The following is a 17,247-nucleotide window of genomic DNA, read 5'->3' as shown; positions in this document are numbered from 1 at the left end:
TGAGCAAACTAGGTCTGCTGAAGATATAGAGGTAGAAGAGGAGAATCAGAAATTTAAGGTCAGCTTAGTAAACTTGGTGAGTTCAAAGTCAGCCTAGGATAGGTGAAAATCTGTCTCAAAATATAACATATAAGAAAAGAAACAACATCACTTCACACATGCCCCCTATCTTCATCTCCACCTATACTCCCACTCTTCCTGGGACCAGAGGAACAGGCTCTTCCAGATAGCCTAACAAAGAGCTGCTACAAGCAAGCAGGGGAAGTGATCTGTCATATCATATACTAACTAGGTTCATTGTTCTTAAAGATGATTCTTATTTAGAAAGGTCCTTGAGGCTTTCTAAATACCTGTCTCAGCCAGAAATAGGATACATTGTGTCTTTTAGTCTAGATAGGTGGTAGACAACCCTGGACCAATTTCCTTCTAACACAACACTTGTCCCCTCCATATTCCCTTCTAAATGGACCTTAAGAAGGGGCTCTGCTCTCCCTAAGCAAGCCTGAAATTCTATTTCAGACAAAAAATGTAAAGCATTTTGATGTTCCGTTTCTCAACGTATTTATGACAAGCCCAGTGATGAAGAGTATTGCATATGCTGTACCATAAGAGGATGTTTGGCCTTCATTTGTTTGAGACAAGTTCTGTAACCTAAGATGTCTTCAAATTTCCACTCTCTTGACTCAACCTCTCAAGTTATAGGCTACCATGCTCACATATTTTCAAATTTACTAAATTTTAAGGTTTATTTATTTTATTTATATGAGTACACTGTAATTGTCTTCAGACACACCAGAAGAGGGCATTGGATCCCATTACATATGGTTGTGAGCCACCATGGGTTTGCTGGGATTTGAACTCAGGACCTCTGGAAAAGCACTCAGTGCTCTTAACCACTGAACCATCTCTCCAGCCCTCAAATTTACTACTTTTCAAACAGAAAAATTTTTGAGGAACAGGATCTCATCATGTATCAGGACTAACCTAGAACCCACTATATAGATCAGGATAGCTTCAGACTTAGATTCACCTCCCTCTGCTTCTGGAGTTCTGGAATTAAAGGCATACACTACCACACCTGGATCAAAAAGAGTGCCTTAATCAGGAGGTCAGAAAACATTTACTCTTCTGTTACAGGATATCTGAACCTGGTTCTAGTTAGGGTGTGTTTCAGCACATACCTTTAATCCCTCTGGCTGGAATACAGAATACAAAGTTAACTCTTAGGGACTTTTGAAAACATGTGAGCTCAAACTGAGTGCAGCCTCCCTCCCTCCCTCCCTCCCTCCCTCCCTCCCTCCCTCCCTCCCTCCCTCCCTCCCTCCCTCCCTCCCTCCCTCCCTCCCTCTCTCTCTCTCTCTCTCTCTCTCTCTCTCTCTCTCTCTCTCTCTCACACACACACACACACACACACACACAAACACATACACAGTAATTTCAAACTTCTGACTAACTTCTGACTGCTGATAACAAACAGAGTTTACATTTTCATTTTATTTCAAAGGAGACAGGCAAGGATTAACGTTGGATCCCCATGTGACAAAGTATCACGTACAATGGCATCTCTGAGGTATCTTGGTCCATCACTCCTTTCTCCTGCCATCACTTCAGGGTCCGTGGGAGAAAGAGAAGAGAAGCACATTCATCCCCGGAAATCCTGTAGCAGTAACCTACAGCCAAATGTCGCTGCAACAGAGGCCAGGAGGGTGAGCAGTCAGCTTTCCCAGGTTCCTCAGTAAAGGCAGAAGAGTGTTGGAAATGCCTAGCAAGCTGAACCACCAAAATTACCTTCACATGTAATTTGTCTTTCAAAAGCTTCTGCATGGATAATTTGGTTTTTGTTTTAAGACAGAGGCTAATGTAGACCTGCTGGCCTTGAACTTCCAGTCCTCCTGCCTCTATTTCCCAAATGCTGGGATTACGAGCATGTGCCATCAGCTCAGGTCAAGAAATTTCCACGAAGCTGTAGAGATGGCTCAGTGGTTAAAAGGGTGCATTGCTCTTGTAGAGGAACCGAATTTGGTTCCCAGCACCCACACTGGGCAACTTACAACCGCCTGTAACTCCAGCTCCAGGGGATCTGATACCCTGAATGCATTCATGTGTGTATGTTCCTGCATGCACCCTTGGAGGACAGAGCCCATCCAATACCATGAAGTAAAGACTTATAGGAGGTTATGAGCTCCCTGCCATAGGTGCAAGAGCTGAACTTAGGTCCTTGGTGATAGCAGTTTATGCTCATAACCCCTGAGCCATTTCTCCGCCCTTCTCCGTTAGTGATTTAAAGTTTACACGTTGAAACTCAGTTCTTCTTTCAGACTTGGTATGGTTTTGACTGATACATTTCAGGTATACTAATTTTCTTCTTATGACCCCAACCCTAGAACATTCTAGAATGGAGCTGAAATTAAATTTTGAGGAAGAACAGGTAGAAGCGATCAACAGAGAAACAGCAAGCCAACAGGTCTGACTTCCCCTCTGCTCAGTCACTGTCCTTCTACACCAAAGAACATCTGAAAAACATCCCCACATCCCCTGGCATTTAAGAACTGGTACAGCTGGCCAAAGTCCATGTGGTTTCCTCTGGCTCCATGGACATTGAAGGCCTTTTCTTCAAAACTGGAAAATCTCCGCTGTCCTTCTATCCCATCGGTTGTACTGTCAAAAGGAATGTCCTCTCGATGACGAATTAAAATCCTCTTCCAGTTTAGTTTTCTGAGTCTGAAACATAGTTTTTCACAGGAGAAAACTTCAAAATGTATTTTCTACAGCACTGAGCTAGAATCTGAAAGACAGACTCATCCGAGTTGGGAGTTAGGGCACATGTATTAACCCCAGCATGTGGGGGCAGATTCAGGTCTCTTAATTGGAGACCAGCCTGGTCTTCATAAATGTCCCACACCAGCCACGGTTATACAGAGTAAGGTCCTGTCTCAGAATTAAAATAACCAAGAACTACTTTCCAGTGACTGTTCCTGTAAGTACAGAGGTAATCTCACAAGGGCTTATTTTCCTCAAATAGTCTGGTTATGATTACATCTTAACACTCATTTATGGTCACCGTTACTGTCTTCCATTAGAATATGACTTTTGATTTTAATAGTTAATCATTTATCTGGGAGAGGTTCATGTGAACTACAAGCTGGCCTCTGTCTTGACATGTAGCCAAAAGAGGCACTGAACTCTGGATCCTTCCTGTCTTTTCTACCTTAAAGGGCCAAGCTTACAGACGTACCTCTGTGTCTGGTACGCGTGGTACTGAGGCTAGAACCCAACACCTGTGCATCCTAACGCCTGAGCACTCATCCACGCCAGCCACTGACTCCACAACTGATGCAAATATTTTAGAATTGTACAAATGGCTGACTCTTAAACTGCTTGAGGAACGTCTCAGAAACTAAGCAGAGGAGTAAGATCACTGGCTATGCTGATGCTCACAAATAATTCCCATTCCACAAGCTGAAAGTTGACCGTATTCATCAGATAAGGGCAGATCCATGAAAACTGACTGGTTCCAGACAGCTCTTGGGAGGGGCTCCATTTACTCCTCATGCATTTATAGATGCATGCGGTGCTGGGGAGGAGCTAGGGAATGCTATGTGTGACTTCTGCCTTACCACCCACTTGAGACTGAATCCTCATAAAGTCATCCCGCTGGGACATACGTACTTCCACATCTCTAGTCTCATCTTTCACCTTACAGCTACTGATGTGCGTATAACATCCGAGACACCTCACCTTGACCAGAATTCTTCACAAGCACTTTGTGGGCCTTCCACACAAACAACGCCAGGTTTCCCAGGCATGCTGAACCCAGACAGGGACAATTCCTTTGCCCACTCTAGAATGTTTCGTCTCTTGCATTTGTTGTAGATGTGGTGGCTGTAGATCCAGAGCCTCGTAAAAGTGAGATCCCCTGGCTGGGCTGGGCTTTGCCTGGCGGGGGAGGGGGGAGCGTCTCTGTTGACATAGTCAGAGGCATGCTCTCTAACCCACTCTGTGGCATTCAGTATGCAGACATCTCCAAGACAGTTCTTTTGCAGGTATGCCATCAGATCTGAGTTCAGCTGAGTCTGCTGGGACCTGCTCATCGATACCGATCTGACAGGAAACACATGGGGAAAAAAGAAAATACATGCAAGAATTACTTTTATCTTTACATTAATTTTGACCTGTACAATGAACAGGATTTCTCTAACATACCTCACTGTAATTTCAGGCAGGACTGTAGGATATTTAAAGGGAAGAATGCAAGACAAAGAAAACATCACCTGAGAAGAGAGGGAGAAAAAAAAAACACTATAAACATTGTTTTAAAACACACACACACACACACACTCACACTATTCTTGACATGCTCAACTCTTTCCAGAAAGGGCAGAATTACCATTGCTGCCTCCGACAAGTCCAGGTTCACATTGATGGTAAAGTATACTTGTGATGATCGCCCCTCCATTGTCCTCTTCTCAATACAATCTTTCAGCTCTGCTAAGGCCAGCTGGTCATTCACCATGAGCTCATTCTCACCAGGAAACATACTGGCCAGGAGGTCCAACTCTGAGAGCTGGGCCTCTGCCTGCTCCATCTCAACCATGCTGAGACATCTGCAAGTTCCTAAGAAGTTGGGGATAAAAGAAAGAAATAGAGTGACACGGACATTTCCTTTAACAAATATTTAATTCCTTCATAAAATGAAGAAAATATCAGTCTTCCCCTGTTATTCTATTTTCATATATCATATGCTAGGGACCAAAACAACTAAGCTACAAACAGCTTGTTAGACAGGAGAACTCTGCTCTTCCAGAGGACCTGAGTTAAGTTCCATGTGCCCATGTTGCATGGCTCACCACGGCTTATAACCGCAGCCCCTGGGAATCCTAGTCCCTCCATGATGGGTACCTGCAGATATATGGCACACAGTCTGAGTCAGTCTCCCTCTCTCTCTCTCTCTCTCTCTCTCTCTCTCTCTCTCTCTCTCTCTCTCTCTCTCTCTCCACCCCCTCCCCCCTCTCACACACACACACACACACTTTTTAATTAAGAAGCAATCCACTGAAATTCCTGAGTCTGTGCAGTAAAGTACTCTCTATATAGGCAGCAGGTTATCTAGACAATTGATCTGCCATCTCCAGTTAAAACAGTGGCCATTCTCCTTGAAAAATACAAAGCTATGCCAACAATATAGCCAGAGGAGTGGTTGTGACCAGTTACACTGGAACCCAGGATAAAAAGAGTAAGAGAGCAAATTATTTGCTTTTCTTTCAAGTAAATATTAATGGTTACTAGTCTTTTACAACACTTATTTTACATATAGGGGTGTTTTGTCTGCATGTCTGTCTGAATAGCGTGTGCATGTCTGGCGCCATACATAGGTAAGAAAAGGGATTCGAATCCCTTGGAACTAGAGTTAAAGATGGTTGTGAACCACCATGTGGTTGCTGGGAATTGAACTCAGCACCTCTGGAAAAGAAGACAGTGCTCTTAACCACTGAGCCATCTCGCCAGCCCCCAAAGATAGTTTTGATCCTTCACATCAGAACACTAAAGCTGCTAGCAGGTCAGGCATGGTGGCACATGCCTTTAGTTCCAGCATGCAATTAAGCTGAGGCATTGACTTAGGATGCAGAGGCAGGAAGGTCTCTGAGTTTAAGACCTGTCTAGTCTACACAGAGTGGAGTATTCCATGCCAGCTAGGGCTACACAGTAAAATTTTCAAAATTATATTAAACTTAAAAAGAAAAATAAGGGATTTAAGGAAGAAGTTAATTTTAAGAACTATATGTAAACAAACAAATATTATAAAGTCAAAATATACATTTTTAATAATGTTCATGAAATGGCTGCCTTAACACAGTGAAGGGAACAACAAAGCATTATTGTTATAATTCTCCATTACTATTTTGCAGAGTTTTGGATAAGAGCCAGGGCCTGGTACATAATCACACATACATGAGAAAAGACAGAAAAGTAATGTACTAAACAGTTAACAGTCAACTCAACAACGTTGAGAGGCAACTTCTACTTCCTAGTTTATACACCTTCAGATTCTACACAAAAAATACTGTCCCCATTTCTAAAAATGGGAACAATATAGCTGCTGTGAAAAGCAAGTAAGAATGTGTGGCCAGCCAGGCAGTGGTGACACATGTCTTTAGTTCCAGCACTCAGGAGGCAGAGGCAGGTGGATCTCTGAGTTCAAGAACAGCCTGGTCTACAGGGTGAATTCCAGGATAGCCAGGGATACACAGAGAAACCCTACCTAGAAACACACACACACACACACACACACACACACAGGGCCAATGCTTAAAAGGATGGGTGGGTCACCAGATATAGTATCACAAGCCTTTAACTCCAGTCTTTGGGAGGCAGAGGTAGGGATTATCTCAGTGAGTCTGAGGCCAGCCAGGTCTACACAGTGAGATTCTGTGTCAAAGGGAAAATCAAGTATATAAAAACAGAATGGCTCCTGTCAGTAAAGTGTTATTTGAGTACCTGCCATGATTTTCACAGGTCATCGATTCAACCAATGTTTTCCAAACAGTTGTGTGCCAGGCACTGTACTTGACAGTAAAAAGCAGACTATCTCTGCTGTCACAGAGGGTTGATTTAGTGATGGGAGTCTTGACATCAAAAGGTTTTGATATGTTTAGTAAATAATTAATAGATTCACAGCAGGAATAAGGAGCAACTATGGGCCAAGGAATGGACTCTGTAGGGTTACAGGGAGAGCCAACCTCTAGCCAGTGTTGGTTGTCAACCTGACCATATTTGACTGAAATCAACTAGAGCTCAAGCAGCTGGGCACGTCCATGAAGGATTTGCTTGATCAGATCATTTTTAAGTGGTAAAACCCACCCTAAATGTGGGAGGCATTTTCGGTGGCAGCCCAGATAAACAGATGGGAGAAGAGGTAACTGCTCTTGGCCGGCTTTCCCTCACTGGTAATTCATCTACCCCCGTCTGCTTGCCTTCCTTTGTTGGTATTAAAACCACCTTTGGGCTTCTGGACTTCAGCACCAGACGGGCACTGCTGAAACAGAAAGACTTGTAGACTCAGCAACTACTGGGCTCTCATCCTGTCTAGTGTGAGCCAACCCTGTTGGACTACCTGGACCATATTGTGTAACCAATCTAACAGGTGCCCCCGGCCCCTTTGAGGCAAGGAGTGTAACAGCATATTCAGAAAACAGCAGGCAAGGGTGTGGCTAAATGAAGGTGATCTAGGAACAGAGTCAAACGGGACAGAACCTTGGATTTCATCCTCACTGGCACAGAAAGCCACTGCAGAAATTTAACTCGTGAAGGGGTTCCTACCCACTACTATGAAGAAGGAAGCAGAGAGACCTGGGAAAGGTAAAGGGAGCTTGGGTTAGGGTAGCTGAGGTCAATGTAAGTAATGGCTCTCAATACAGGGAAGTAGAATCAAGAAGATTTGCTGCTAAATCATATAGCTGTGTAAGAATGACCCCAAAGTTTAAGCTCCTGGAAAAATAGATTAAGTGTTTATTTCGATAGATATAATTTGGGAATGTGACCAGTCAGGCAGTGGTCGCACATGCCTTTAGTTCCAGTACTCCAGAGGCAGAGGTAGGTGGATCTCTGAGTTCAAGGGCAGCCAGTTCTATAGAGTGAGTTCCAGGACAGTCAAGGCTACACAGAGAAACCTGTCTAGAGAAAACAGAAACAGAAAAACAAACAACAACAAAATGTGTGGCCAATGATGTAAAGGATGGGTGGATTGCCAGATGTAGCAGCACAAGCCTTTAACTCTAGTACTTGGGAGGCAGAGGTAGGGATTATCTCAGTGAGTTTGAGGCCAGCCTGGTCTACATAGTACACAGAAAAATATTTGCTAAAGCAATGGCTTCGGTTGAATTTGCTTAGCTTCAGAGAAATCTCATTGGGGTATGCATACATACTGTAAGGAAAAGATGATGGGGCACCAATGAAAGGAAAAGTCACTGAAAGGAAGAGTCACAGGGCACCAATGTTGTGAAAGGATAACGATCAGAGTCATGGCACCAATGTTAGGGGAAGGATGAAGAGAGTGGGGGGCATATGGCCCATGGAGGTGCGGCGAGGCCTGAGGGCAAGGGAGATGTCTCTGGGGGGTCCATGTTGGGAATCCCTTCCCTGAGGGACCAGCCACACAACAGTATAGTATGGAATAGAGTTTATTCAGGTCATGGGAGAGTTAAGAGGGTGGCAGAGGCAGAGAGAGAGAGAAGTAGAGGAGTAGAGGCAGGCCATGAGCACGTGGGAGAGAGGGGGGAAGGGAAGGGAAGAGGGAGAGCAAAGCTGCAAGAGCACAAGAGCAAGAGAGGCCAAGAGAGAGAGGAGGGGGCAAGCATCCCCTTTTATAGTGTCAGGTCACTGGGGAGGAGCATACCTGGCTACTGCCAGGTAATTGAGGGGTGGGGTATACCTGGCTGTTACTAGGTAACTGAGAGGTGGGGTTTACAGAATCCCAACACATACACACGCTTTGTTTCCGGAGTGCTGAGAAGAGGAGCCACTGCTCCCATGAGATTTAAGGAGCTAGACCAAACCTTAAGTACTCAAGTGTCAACGTAGTTGTCGCGTACGCAGGCGCAGTAACAACGGACCGGGAGCTGCAGAATGTGGGCGGGGCCAGGAAACACCGAAGCCGGTTCTGACCAATGGGCGGAAGTCCTGCTTCAGCGGCCGCCCCATTCGAGCCCCCGCGGAGAGACGTTCTTAGTTCCGCTTAGCTAAAGCATCCAGGGCCACACTCACCCAGAGCTGGGGTTCCCGTACTGCCCACTCCGTGGTCTGGACGGGCTCGCAGCTCCGGTCTCACCCGCAGAGAGACGAAAGGGAACGGCGCGACCTTTGAACCCTTATTGCGGGAAGCCGGCTAGCGCTTTGCCGGCAGGACGCAAAGCGGGCAGCGCTTTGCTGCACGTGAGGACGCAAGTCCCGGAAGCAGGAAGCTCCTCACGTCGGTTTCGGATTCAGGTCTGGAACTGCGGAGGGATACTTTGATCCCCGCCTGATGCTTCCAGGTCCTGGTTTTTATTCTTAGTATTTCATCATCCCGAACTCATTGTCTTCATGGACTGTGGCAGTGTTACAGGACCGTCAAGGAATGTCAGCCAGCAGACGGATAAAGAACAAATCTTTTCCCAGCGGGAGGCAGGACTTTAATGCGGAAGAGTCTAGTACAGAAATATTAAATAGCTTACAGTCTTGTCATTCTCTTCTCTATACCTGACCCGTCCCTACCCCAACTAGGGAGAGACATATATATATAGAGAGAGAGGAGAGACAGAAGAGAGGAAGAAATTCCAGGCTTACGAAAGTTTAGTAGTTGAATTTTAGCTATGCTAGAAATAAAACTCTGACGTATAGTCTCGATTTCTTATTCCTACCTAACAACTCTTTCCTAAGTAAGTATTAGGGTCTCAAACAGGCCACCACTCCAACTGACGCCCCGAAGACAAGGCAAACTTTACTCTTGGTCAAGAAGGCGAAGTGCATTTGATTTTTGTTGGTGGTTCCCTGTGTAGCCCTGGCTATCCTGGAACTTGCTCTATAGGTCAGGCTGGCCTCAAACTCTGCTTCTGCCTCTGTCTACACCGCCTAGAATACATTTGGTTTTTTTTTTTTATTTTAGCTTAGGTGGTGACTGCCTTTTCCCTACTGGTTTGTGCCCTACCTTACAGTCTTAATTCAGTTTAGCAAGTCTGAAAATAGTTGGCACATAGAAAATGAGGGAGAGGGCAGAGTACACACCTTTAATCCCAATGTGTGGGAGGCTGAGGCAGGTGGATCTCAGTTTGAGGCCAGCCTGGTCTACAGAGTGAGTTCCAGGACAGCCAGGACTACACAGAGAAACCCTGTGTAAACAAAGGTTTAAATAATTGAATTCCTTGTTTGTCCTAAACACAAGTTTTATAGTATTTGCTAGAACATGAATTTTGATATTTCTTCCAGTAGGTTTGTTAATCATACAAACGAATGTGAAGCGTGCTGTTTTCCCTTCTTCAGGAGCACTGTGGGCTGTGTTTAGTGGAGCCAACCTAGGTCCACTGGAGCAATTGTTAACTGCACATGTGTGCAAATGTGCATTAAGCAGTGGTGGAGATAATTCCAAACTGGGTTTCTAGGACCTTCCCTCTTGTGGCAATTCTTGTCTCTAAACCAGAGAGCAGTAAGACATCAGAATCACGAACAGGTAACTGATGTTAGCCATCCTGGCTTTAAGTGTTCTTGGCAGGTAACCAGGCAGGGAGCAAACAATGGTACATTTATCCCTATTAGTAAAAGGACACTGGAAGGGGCTCCAGCATGAAGGTAGTTTAAAAAGATTTTTCTTCCTTATCCAACCATATGCAACACACTCTTTTTTCATTTATCATTTTAGAAATGGTCACTTGTAACATTTGTTATACATAAGTAGATACAACCTTTCAGAACTGGAAGAAGAAAACCCCACAGAGATGATACTTTATAGCAACTCTCTATCCGCATCTTGGATGTTTTGTGGTTTTGTGAATTCAATTACATAAGACTCTTTCCTCCAGCTTTTTAAATGAAAAGGTGTAATGAGAGGAGCATGCTGCAGTACTCCCCCAACATCCCCCACCCACACTAAGCAATATCTGGATGGATTTGGATTGTCCCACGAGAGAAGATGCAACTACTATCCAGTAGGAACTGCTGTTTCACCTACAAAGCACAACAGAGTTCCCTATGGCAAAAAATGTTGCTGATTTGACACAATATGGTGAAGCACCCTGTCTCTATCTTAAGGTAAAAGTCATCTTACATACAAAGCGTGAAGACAAACTAGGCTCATTCCTATTTATGACTAAGTCTCTGTTTCTCTAGGATTGACATACGCCCCATCTGTCTCCTTAACTACAAATGGTTCTGCACTGATTATTCCAGGAAATGGCAGCCATGTCTTTGCTTCGAAATCACCTTGCAACCCTACCTTTGTTTCAAAAGGTTATTTTGACCATCTATGCCTGTCTTGTTGTGAGTACCAGTTGTTCTGACCACCTTGCAACCTTGTCTTTGTTTCAGGAGGTTGTTATGACCAAATGATTAAGCTTCTGTTCTGCTTCTATATCCCAGCCTATCTGCCCGCAAACCTCCCATATGGAAACTCTCTAGCCTCGAGCTATCAAAGCCTTGTCTTCCTCAGTGTAAGGCTGACCTCTCTCTAACCCCACTTTTTGGGAAAGCATCCCATGTACATGAATAAAATAAGCTTGGTGTAATAATTAGTTGCTTGCTGTATTAATTTGTCCATGATGGTTTGAGTCAGCTCAGTCAGTCAAACAGGGTCTCAAGGGAGGGAGTGAGGATTGAAAAGGAAAAGACAGACAACACTATAACATGACTCCAGCCAGTGCTGAGGCTGAAACACTTCATTTTTCCCAGTCAGCTCTTGTACCATTCTAGGTACTTGCAGAGAGTAGGGTCAATTCTTAGATGAAAGACAAAGAAACCAAACGAGGCAATAAAGAAAGCAAACAAGGTAGTAATCAAAGAAGGCAATAAACAAAGTCCCATAGTTACAGGTCACAAGGCTTATCAAGATGACCTCCGCTGTGTTTACCTTGAGATTTGTAGTTGTCCAAATGTAAATACTGTCTTATCTGAGCCTACTTTCTATCCGTAGCCCTTGATAAATGCTTGCCAAGTTTCTAGAAGTGGCCCCCAAAGCTCTCCACACAGTGGTCTTCCTCATATCTTTGGGATTAACAGATAGTGTTAAAAGACTGGTCAAAAGAAAAAAAAATCTAAGATCTTTCTAATTCCCCAAATTTCAAAAGGCAGAAATTAGCTCAATTTGATCTATTTCTTGTGGTTAAATAAAAGCCAGCATTCCCCAGGAACTTGTTAAACCAGTGTCTTAGGATTTTATTGCTGTGGAGGGACAACATGACCAAGATAATTCTTATAAAGAAAAACATTTAACTGGGGCTGGCTTATAATTTCAGAGGTTCAGTTTAGTATCATCATGGTGGGAAGTGTGTCATTCTGGAGGTGGGCTTGGAGACCTTCCTCCTAGCTGCCTGAAGATGCTCAGTCTGTTCCTGGCTTCCTTTGGATGAAGATGTAGAACTCTCAGCTCCTCCTGCACCATGCCTGCCTGGATGCTGCCATGCTCTTGTCTTGATGATAATGGACTGAACCTCTGAACCTGTAAGCCAGACTCAATTAAATGTTGTCATTTATAAGATTTGCCTTGGTCATGGTGTCTGTTCACAGCAATAAAACCCTAACTAAGATAGAAGTTGGTTCCATGGACTGAGGTATTGCTGTGATAGGCCTGACCATGCTTTTGTTTGAAAGAATGTGGATTTTGGCACTTTGGAAAGATGGGGAAGATTTTAAATGGGGCTTAATGGGCCATCCTGGTAAGATTATGGAAGACTTTGTTACTGAAAGTGATTTGAAATGTGCTGACTTGGATCAATTGGTTTCAGTGGAGAATTTCTGTATGTTGCCAAGAGACTGTTTTTGTAGTATTTTGGTGAAGAACATGGCTGCTTTTTGCCTTTGTCCAAAGAGTCTGCCTGAATTTAAAATGAAGAGATTTAGATTAATTGCTTTGAAAAAGGAAGTCTCAAAACAGCCTGGTGTGAATTCTGTTGTGTGGTTACTAAAGTTCACCCTTATGAAGAGTATTTTAATGAAAAGGAGCAAGTTGAGAAAGGAAAGATACAAAATATATATAGTTTGAGTATTAAAGGGACACCAGGAAATGAAATGGAACTAAAACCAGTGTTCAAGAATTTTAAATTGAATTAAGGAAGTAAGGACCTTGGAGCAAGACCCCACCCAGCTAAATTAGCTCCAGGCAATTTAGCTCAAACCTTTAATCTCTGGAGTCAAAGACAAGCAGATCTAAATTCAAGGCCAGCCTAGAACAGAGCAAGTTCTAGGTGAAGAAAAACTTAAATCCAAGTGGGGTGGTACACACCTTTAATCCCCGGAGACTGGCACACAGATCTCTAAATTCAAGGTCAATCTATAGAGAAAGATCCAGGACAGCCAAGCTTAGGTAGTGTATTGAGTTAGAAAAGAGGAAGCTAGTGATAATGTAATAGACCAATGGAGTGTGTTCCAGCCCCTTCAAGCAGCAGAATTTGGCAACTTCTGCATCCAGGCACTTGGTGCTGGAGAGGCTGAGAGTTCTCCATCTTGATCCTGAGGTGACCAGGAAGAGACTCTTCCACACTAGGGGAAGCATGAGCATTCAAGGCCTCTAAGGCCACCTACAGAGTGACCCAGTTCCTCCAATGAGGCCACACCCCTTAATACTGCCACTTCCTGTGACCAAGCATTTAAACACATGAATCTGTCACTGCCAAATCTGAGACCTCAAATTCACCTTTACAGAGACACACTTCCTCCAACAAGGCCAAACATCCTAATAGTGCCCCTCCCTATAACTAAGCATTCAAACACATCTACCTATGGTGGCCAAACCTACTCAAACCCACCACAGCTGGTTTTCTTCTGCCAAATAGTTTCCCTTACCTCTGGCAGAGGGGACTCAGGCTGTCTGTGGTGTCTATTAGCCATATGAAGGCTCATGCTGGCTCCAGGCTTCCTCAGTATCCCAAGTGCCCCTTAGACATTTCAAAGTCCTAGCAGCCTCGCCCTTCTCTCCTGCCCTTCCATAGCCTCGGTAACCTTCGTCCAGCTCACGGCTTCTCCACCGTCAGACCTTCTCCTTCTCCTTATAACCTGCTTTTCCCGCTGTGTCCCGCTCTGCTTTGCTCTCACTGTGTTCTCTATTCTGTCTACATGTAAAGACTGCCAGCGATGTCCTGTCTGTCCTCTGTGTCCTGTCTGTCTTCCATGTCCTGTCTGTCCTCTGTGTCCTGCCTGTCCTCTGTGTCCTGTCTGCCCTCCGTATCCTGTTTGTCCTCCTGTCTGCATGTCCTGTCTGTCCTCTGTGTCCTGTCTGTCCTCCATGTCCTGTCTGTCCTCCGTGTCCTGCCTGTCCTCCGTGTCCTGTCTGCCCTCCATGTCCTGTCTGTCCTCGTGTCCTGTCTGTTGCCATGTTCAGTATGGTTTCTACTCTTCTCTGGACTCTTCCAGATGCCTCTGGCTGTTCTCTGTCATATCTATAATTAAAAATCGCCTCTTTAACTATACTGTGAAGCAGTCATGTTACCAGCTTATACGTTGGGAACCATCATGGGAACCATCATGAGTATTTTATCACTTCAGTTTTGCCACAGCTTAAGAAAAGTAAATTGCATATGTGTACCATGGTTTCAGTGTATCAGTCAGAAGACAAATTGAGGGACTGAGTGTTGGCATTTCATCTGAGCTCTGCCCCACAGTTACCTGACAATAGCCAGGTGTGCCTGACCCTATAAAAGGGGCTGCTTGTCCCCTCCTCTCTGTCTTCTGTTCTTTTCTTGTTTTTGTTCCCTTACCCTCTTCCCCCTTTCTCTCCATCTCCAACCCCCATGTGTTCATGGCCAGCCTCTACTCCACACCTCCTATCCCTGAGCGCCTCTGCCTGTCTCTGTGCGCTTTTCTCTATCTCTACTACTCCCTCAACTCCCCTCCCCATACCCTTAATAAACTATTCTAAACTAAACCTGTTGTATGGCTGGTACCTCAGGGGGAAGGGATGCCTCAGTATGCGCCCCAGAGGCACCCCCTTCACCTATTCCACACTGCTCCTCCACCAAACATATTCCTGGCTTTTTTTTTTTCTTTTTATAAAACACAACACTTGGTTCTCTCCCTATCTTTCTTCCTTCCTTCCTTCCTTCCTTTCTCTTTCTTTCTTTCTTTCTTTCTTTCTTTCTTTCTTTCTTTCTTTCTTTCTTTCTTTCTTTCTTTTCTGTCTTTCTTTTCTCTTTGTAACAGCCCTGGTTGTCCTAGACCAGGCTTGTCTTGAGCTCACAGAGATCCACCTACCTCTCTCTCCAGAGTTCTGGGTTCAAAGGTATGAACCACCCCACCCTGCTCTCTCTCCTTAGTTTTAAACTTAGGTCATCAGCTTAGTGGCAAGCTCTGTAGCCCTCTGAACCATCTCATGGGTCCCTGGTGTAATACTGTAAAGATTTATCAATGTTGTTTTGCTTAGTACTTACTGTTCCAGTGATAGGACTTTTTTCCTTCTATTTCTGTTTTGAAGTGGTGTTGTAGATCCAATCCTGGACCTTACACATACTGACCAGGTACTGCCCCACCCAGTCACAACTCCATTCATTTTCTTTTCTTTCTTTCTCTCTTTCTTTCTTTCTTTCTTTTTTGCAGCTGAAATCATCTTGTGAGTTTTATTTTTTTTACAATTATGAATTTTCTTTTCTTTTTTCCTTACAAATTTATTTTTAAAAAGAGAGAGAAATACATGTACAGATTTTTAAAAGCATTTTTGCATAAAACTATATGAATATATATTTGTCAGTACATGATTTTTCTAAAGGTCTGATAGCATGCATTGAAATCTTACTAGTTACAATGAACATAAAATACAGGTAAAAAAATGTAACATGGAAATAGTCAGAGTTTTCTTGGTGTGTATAGATTAAACATAATGATTTTTAAATACCAAAAATTGCCACAAGGCTATCTTCTTATCTCTTGAGTTATTAATGATTTAAGGTCTAGGTGTACAACACTCTGAGTGAGTGCTATACACTGTTGTTGTTGTTGTTGTTTTCTATGAAGGACTGAGGCTTCCACTTTTTGGTCTTTCTTTTTTTGAGCTTCATATGATCTGTGAGTTGTTTTTGGGTATTCAGAGCTTTCTGGGGCTAGTATCCAATTATCAGTGACTGCATATTATGTCTGTTCTTTTGTGATTGGGTTACCTCACTTAGGATGATATTCTCTAGATGCATCCATTTTCTTAGGAATTTCAAAAAGTCATTGTTTCTAGTGACTGAGTAGTACTACATTGTGTAAATATACCACAAATTTTGTATCCATTCATCTACTGAAGGACATCTGGGGTCTTTCCAGAAGGGCTATTATAATTAAGGTTGTTATGAACATAGTGGAGCATGTGTCCTTATTGTATGTTGGAGCATCTTTGGGGTATATATCCAGAAGTGGAATAACTGGGTCTTCAGGTAGGACTGTCCAGTTTTCTGAGGAACTGCCAGAGGAACTGATTTCCAGAGTGGTTGTAGCAGTTTACAACCCCTCCAACAGTGGAGGAGTGTTCCTCTTTCTCAGCATCCTTGCTAGCATCTGCTGTCATTGAGTTTTTGATCTTAGCCATTCTGATCATTTTCTATTTTAATTAATTGATTTTTATGTTATATGCACTGGTATTTTGCTGGCATGCATATCTGTATAAGGGTGTTTTATCACCTGTAACTGGAGTCACCTTGTGGGTGCTGAGAATTGAACTTGGTCTTCTTGAAGAGGAGCCAATGCTCTTAACCACTGGCCCCTCACTTTTTAGTTTTGTTTCAAGTAGTATTTTGGCCAACTGAATATTCTTATACAGCATTTTGTCCTAATGAATACATTTCCTTAATATTGTTTTAAAGTAAGGTGATTTATTTATTTATTATATACAAGTACATTGTAGCTATTTTCAGACACATCAGAAGAGGGCATCAGATCTCCTTACAGATGGTTGTGAGCCACCATGTGGTTGCTGGGATTTGAAGTCAGGACCTCTGCATCTATAGACAAATACTTAGATCTATATTCTCCATTCATACATGGGAACATGAAAATAAATGTCTTAAGATGAAGATTAACTGGCAGAGACGTGACATAAGGTGAGAGTGACTCAGTGACTTAGACTGATTAGCTTGTATCATGATTTTTAGGAACTAGGCTTAAGGCACCAACCACAGAAAATTTAGGGACAGAGCTGGAGAGATGGCTCAGTGGTTCAGAGCACTGACTACTCTGACTATTCTGGCTTCTTCTATCTTCCTCTTCTCCTCCTCTTCCTCCTCCTTCTTCCTCTTCTATTTTTAAATCATGTTGTCTACTATTTTCTCCCACTTTCTGGCTTCCCTAGCCCGGGCCTTTCTCTGCTCTGGACTCTTCCAGATGCCTTTGAGTAGTTTCTCTCTTATTCACAATAAAAACTTTCCCATTAACTGAGCAGCAGTTTCAAGTGTTTTCTTTATACATACACAATCGACTGTTCTTTTACTGTGTTGCTTACTTCTGCCTATTTTGCCACTAGCATCCACCTGTAATTTTCTGTTATTACTGTCACTGCCGTGGTCGGCTTCATTCGCGGAACCAAAGACTTGACACAAA

General features: G+C 43.5%; 1 protein-coding gene across 1 annotated transcript; it reads right to left on the bottom strand.

The window, feature by feature from the left end:
• Positions 1-1,565: 1,565 nt before the first annotated feature.
• Positions 1,566-8,874, bottom strand: RWDD2B (RWD domain containing 2B). Its single transcript, XM_080919663.1, has 5 exons — positions 8,761-8,874; positions 4,388-4,614; positions 4,204-4,271; positions 3,739-4,101; positions 1,566-2,721 (listed from the first exon to the last, which is right to left on the bottom strand). The coding sequence occupies exons 2-5, from the start codon at positions 4,592-4,594 to the stop codon at positions 2,487-2,489; spliced, it is 873 nt and encodes a 290-aa protein (XP_080775789.1). The 5' UTR covers positions 4,595-4,614; positions 8,761-8,874; the 3' UTR covers positions 1,566-2,486.
• Positions 8,875-17,247: the final 8,373 nt, after the last annotated feature.

This window comes from Micromys minutus (genome assembly GCF_963924665.1).
Source record: "Micromys minutus genome assembly, chromosome: 7".
Lineage (NCBI taxonomy): Eukaryota > Metazoa > Chordata > Mammalia > Rodentia > Muridae > Micromys > Micromys minutus.
Note: the sequence above shows the minus strand (reverse complement) of the source record. Positions and strands in the feature narration are given on the sequence as shown.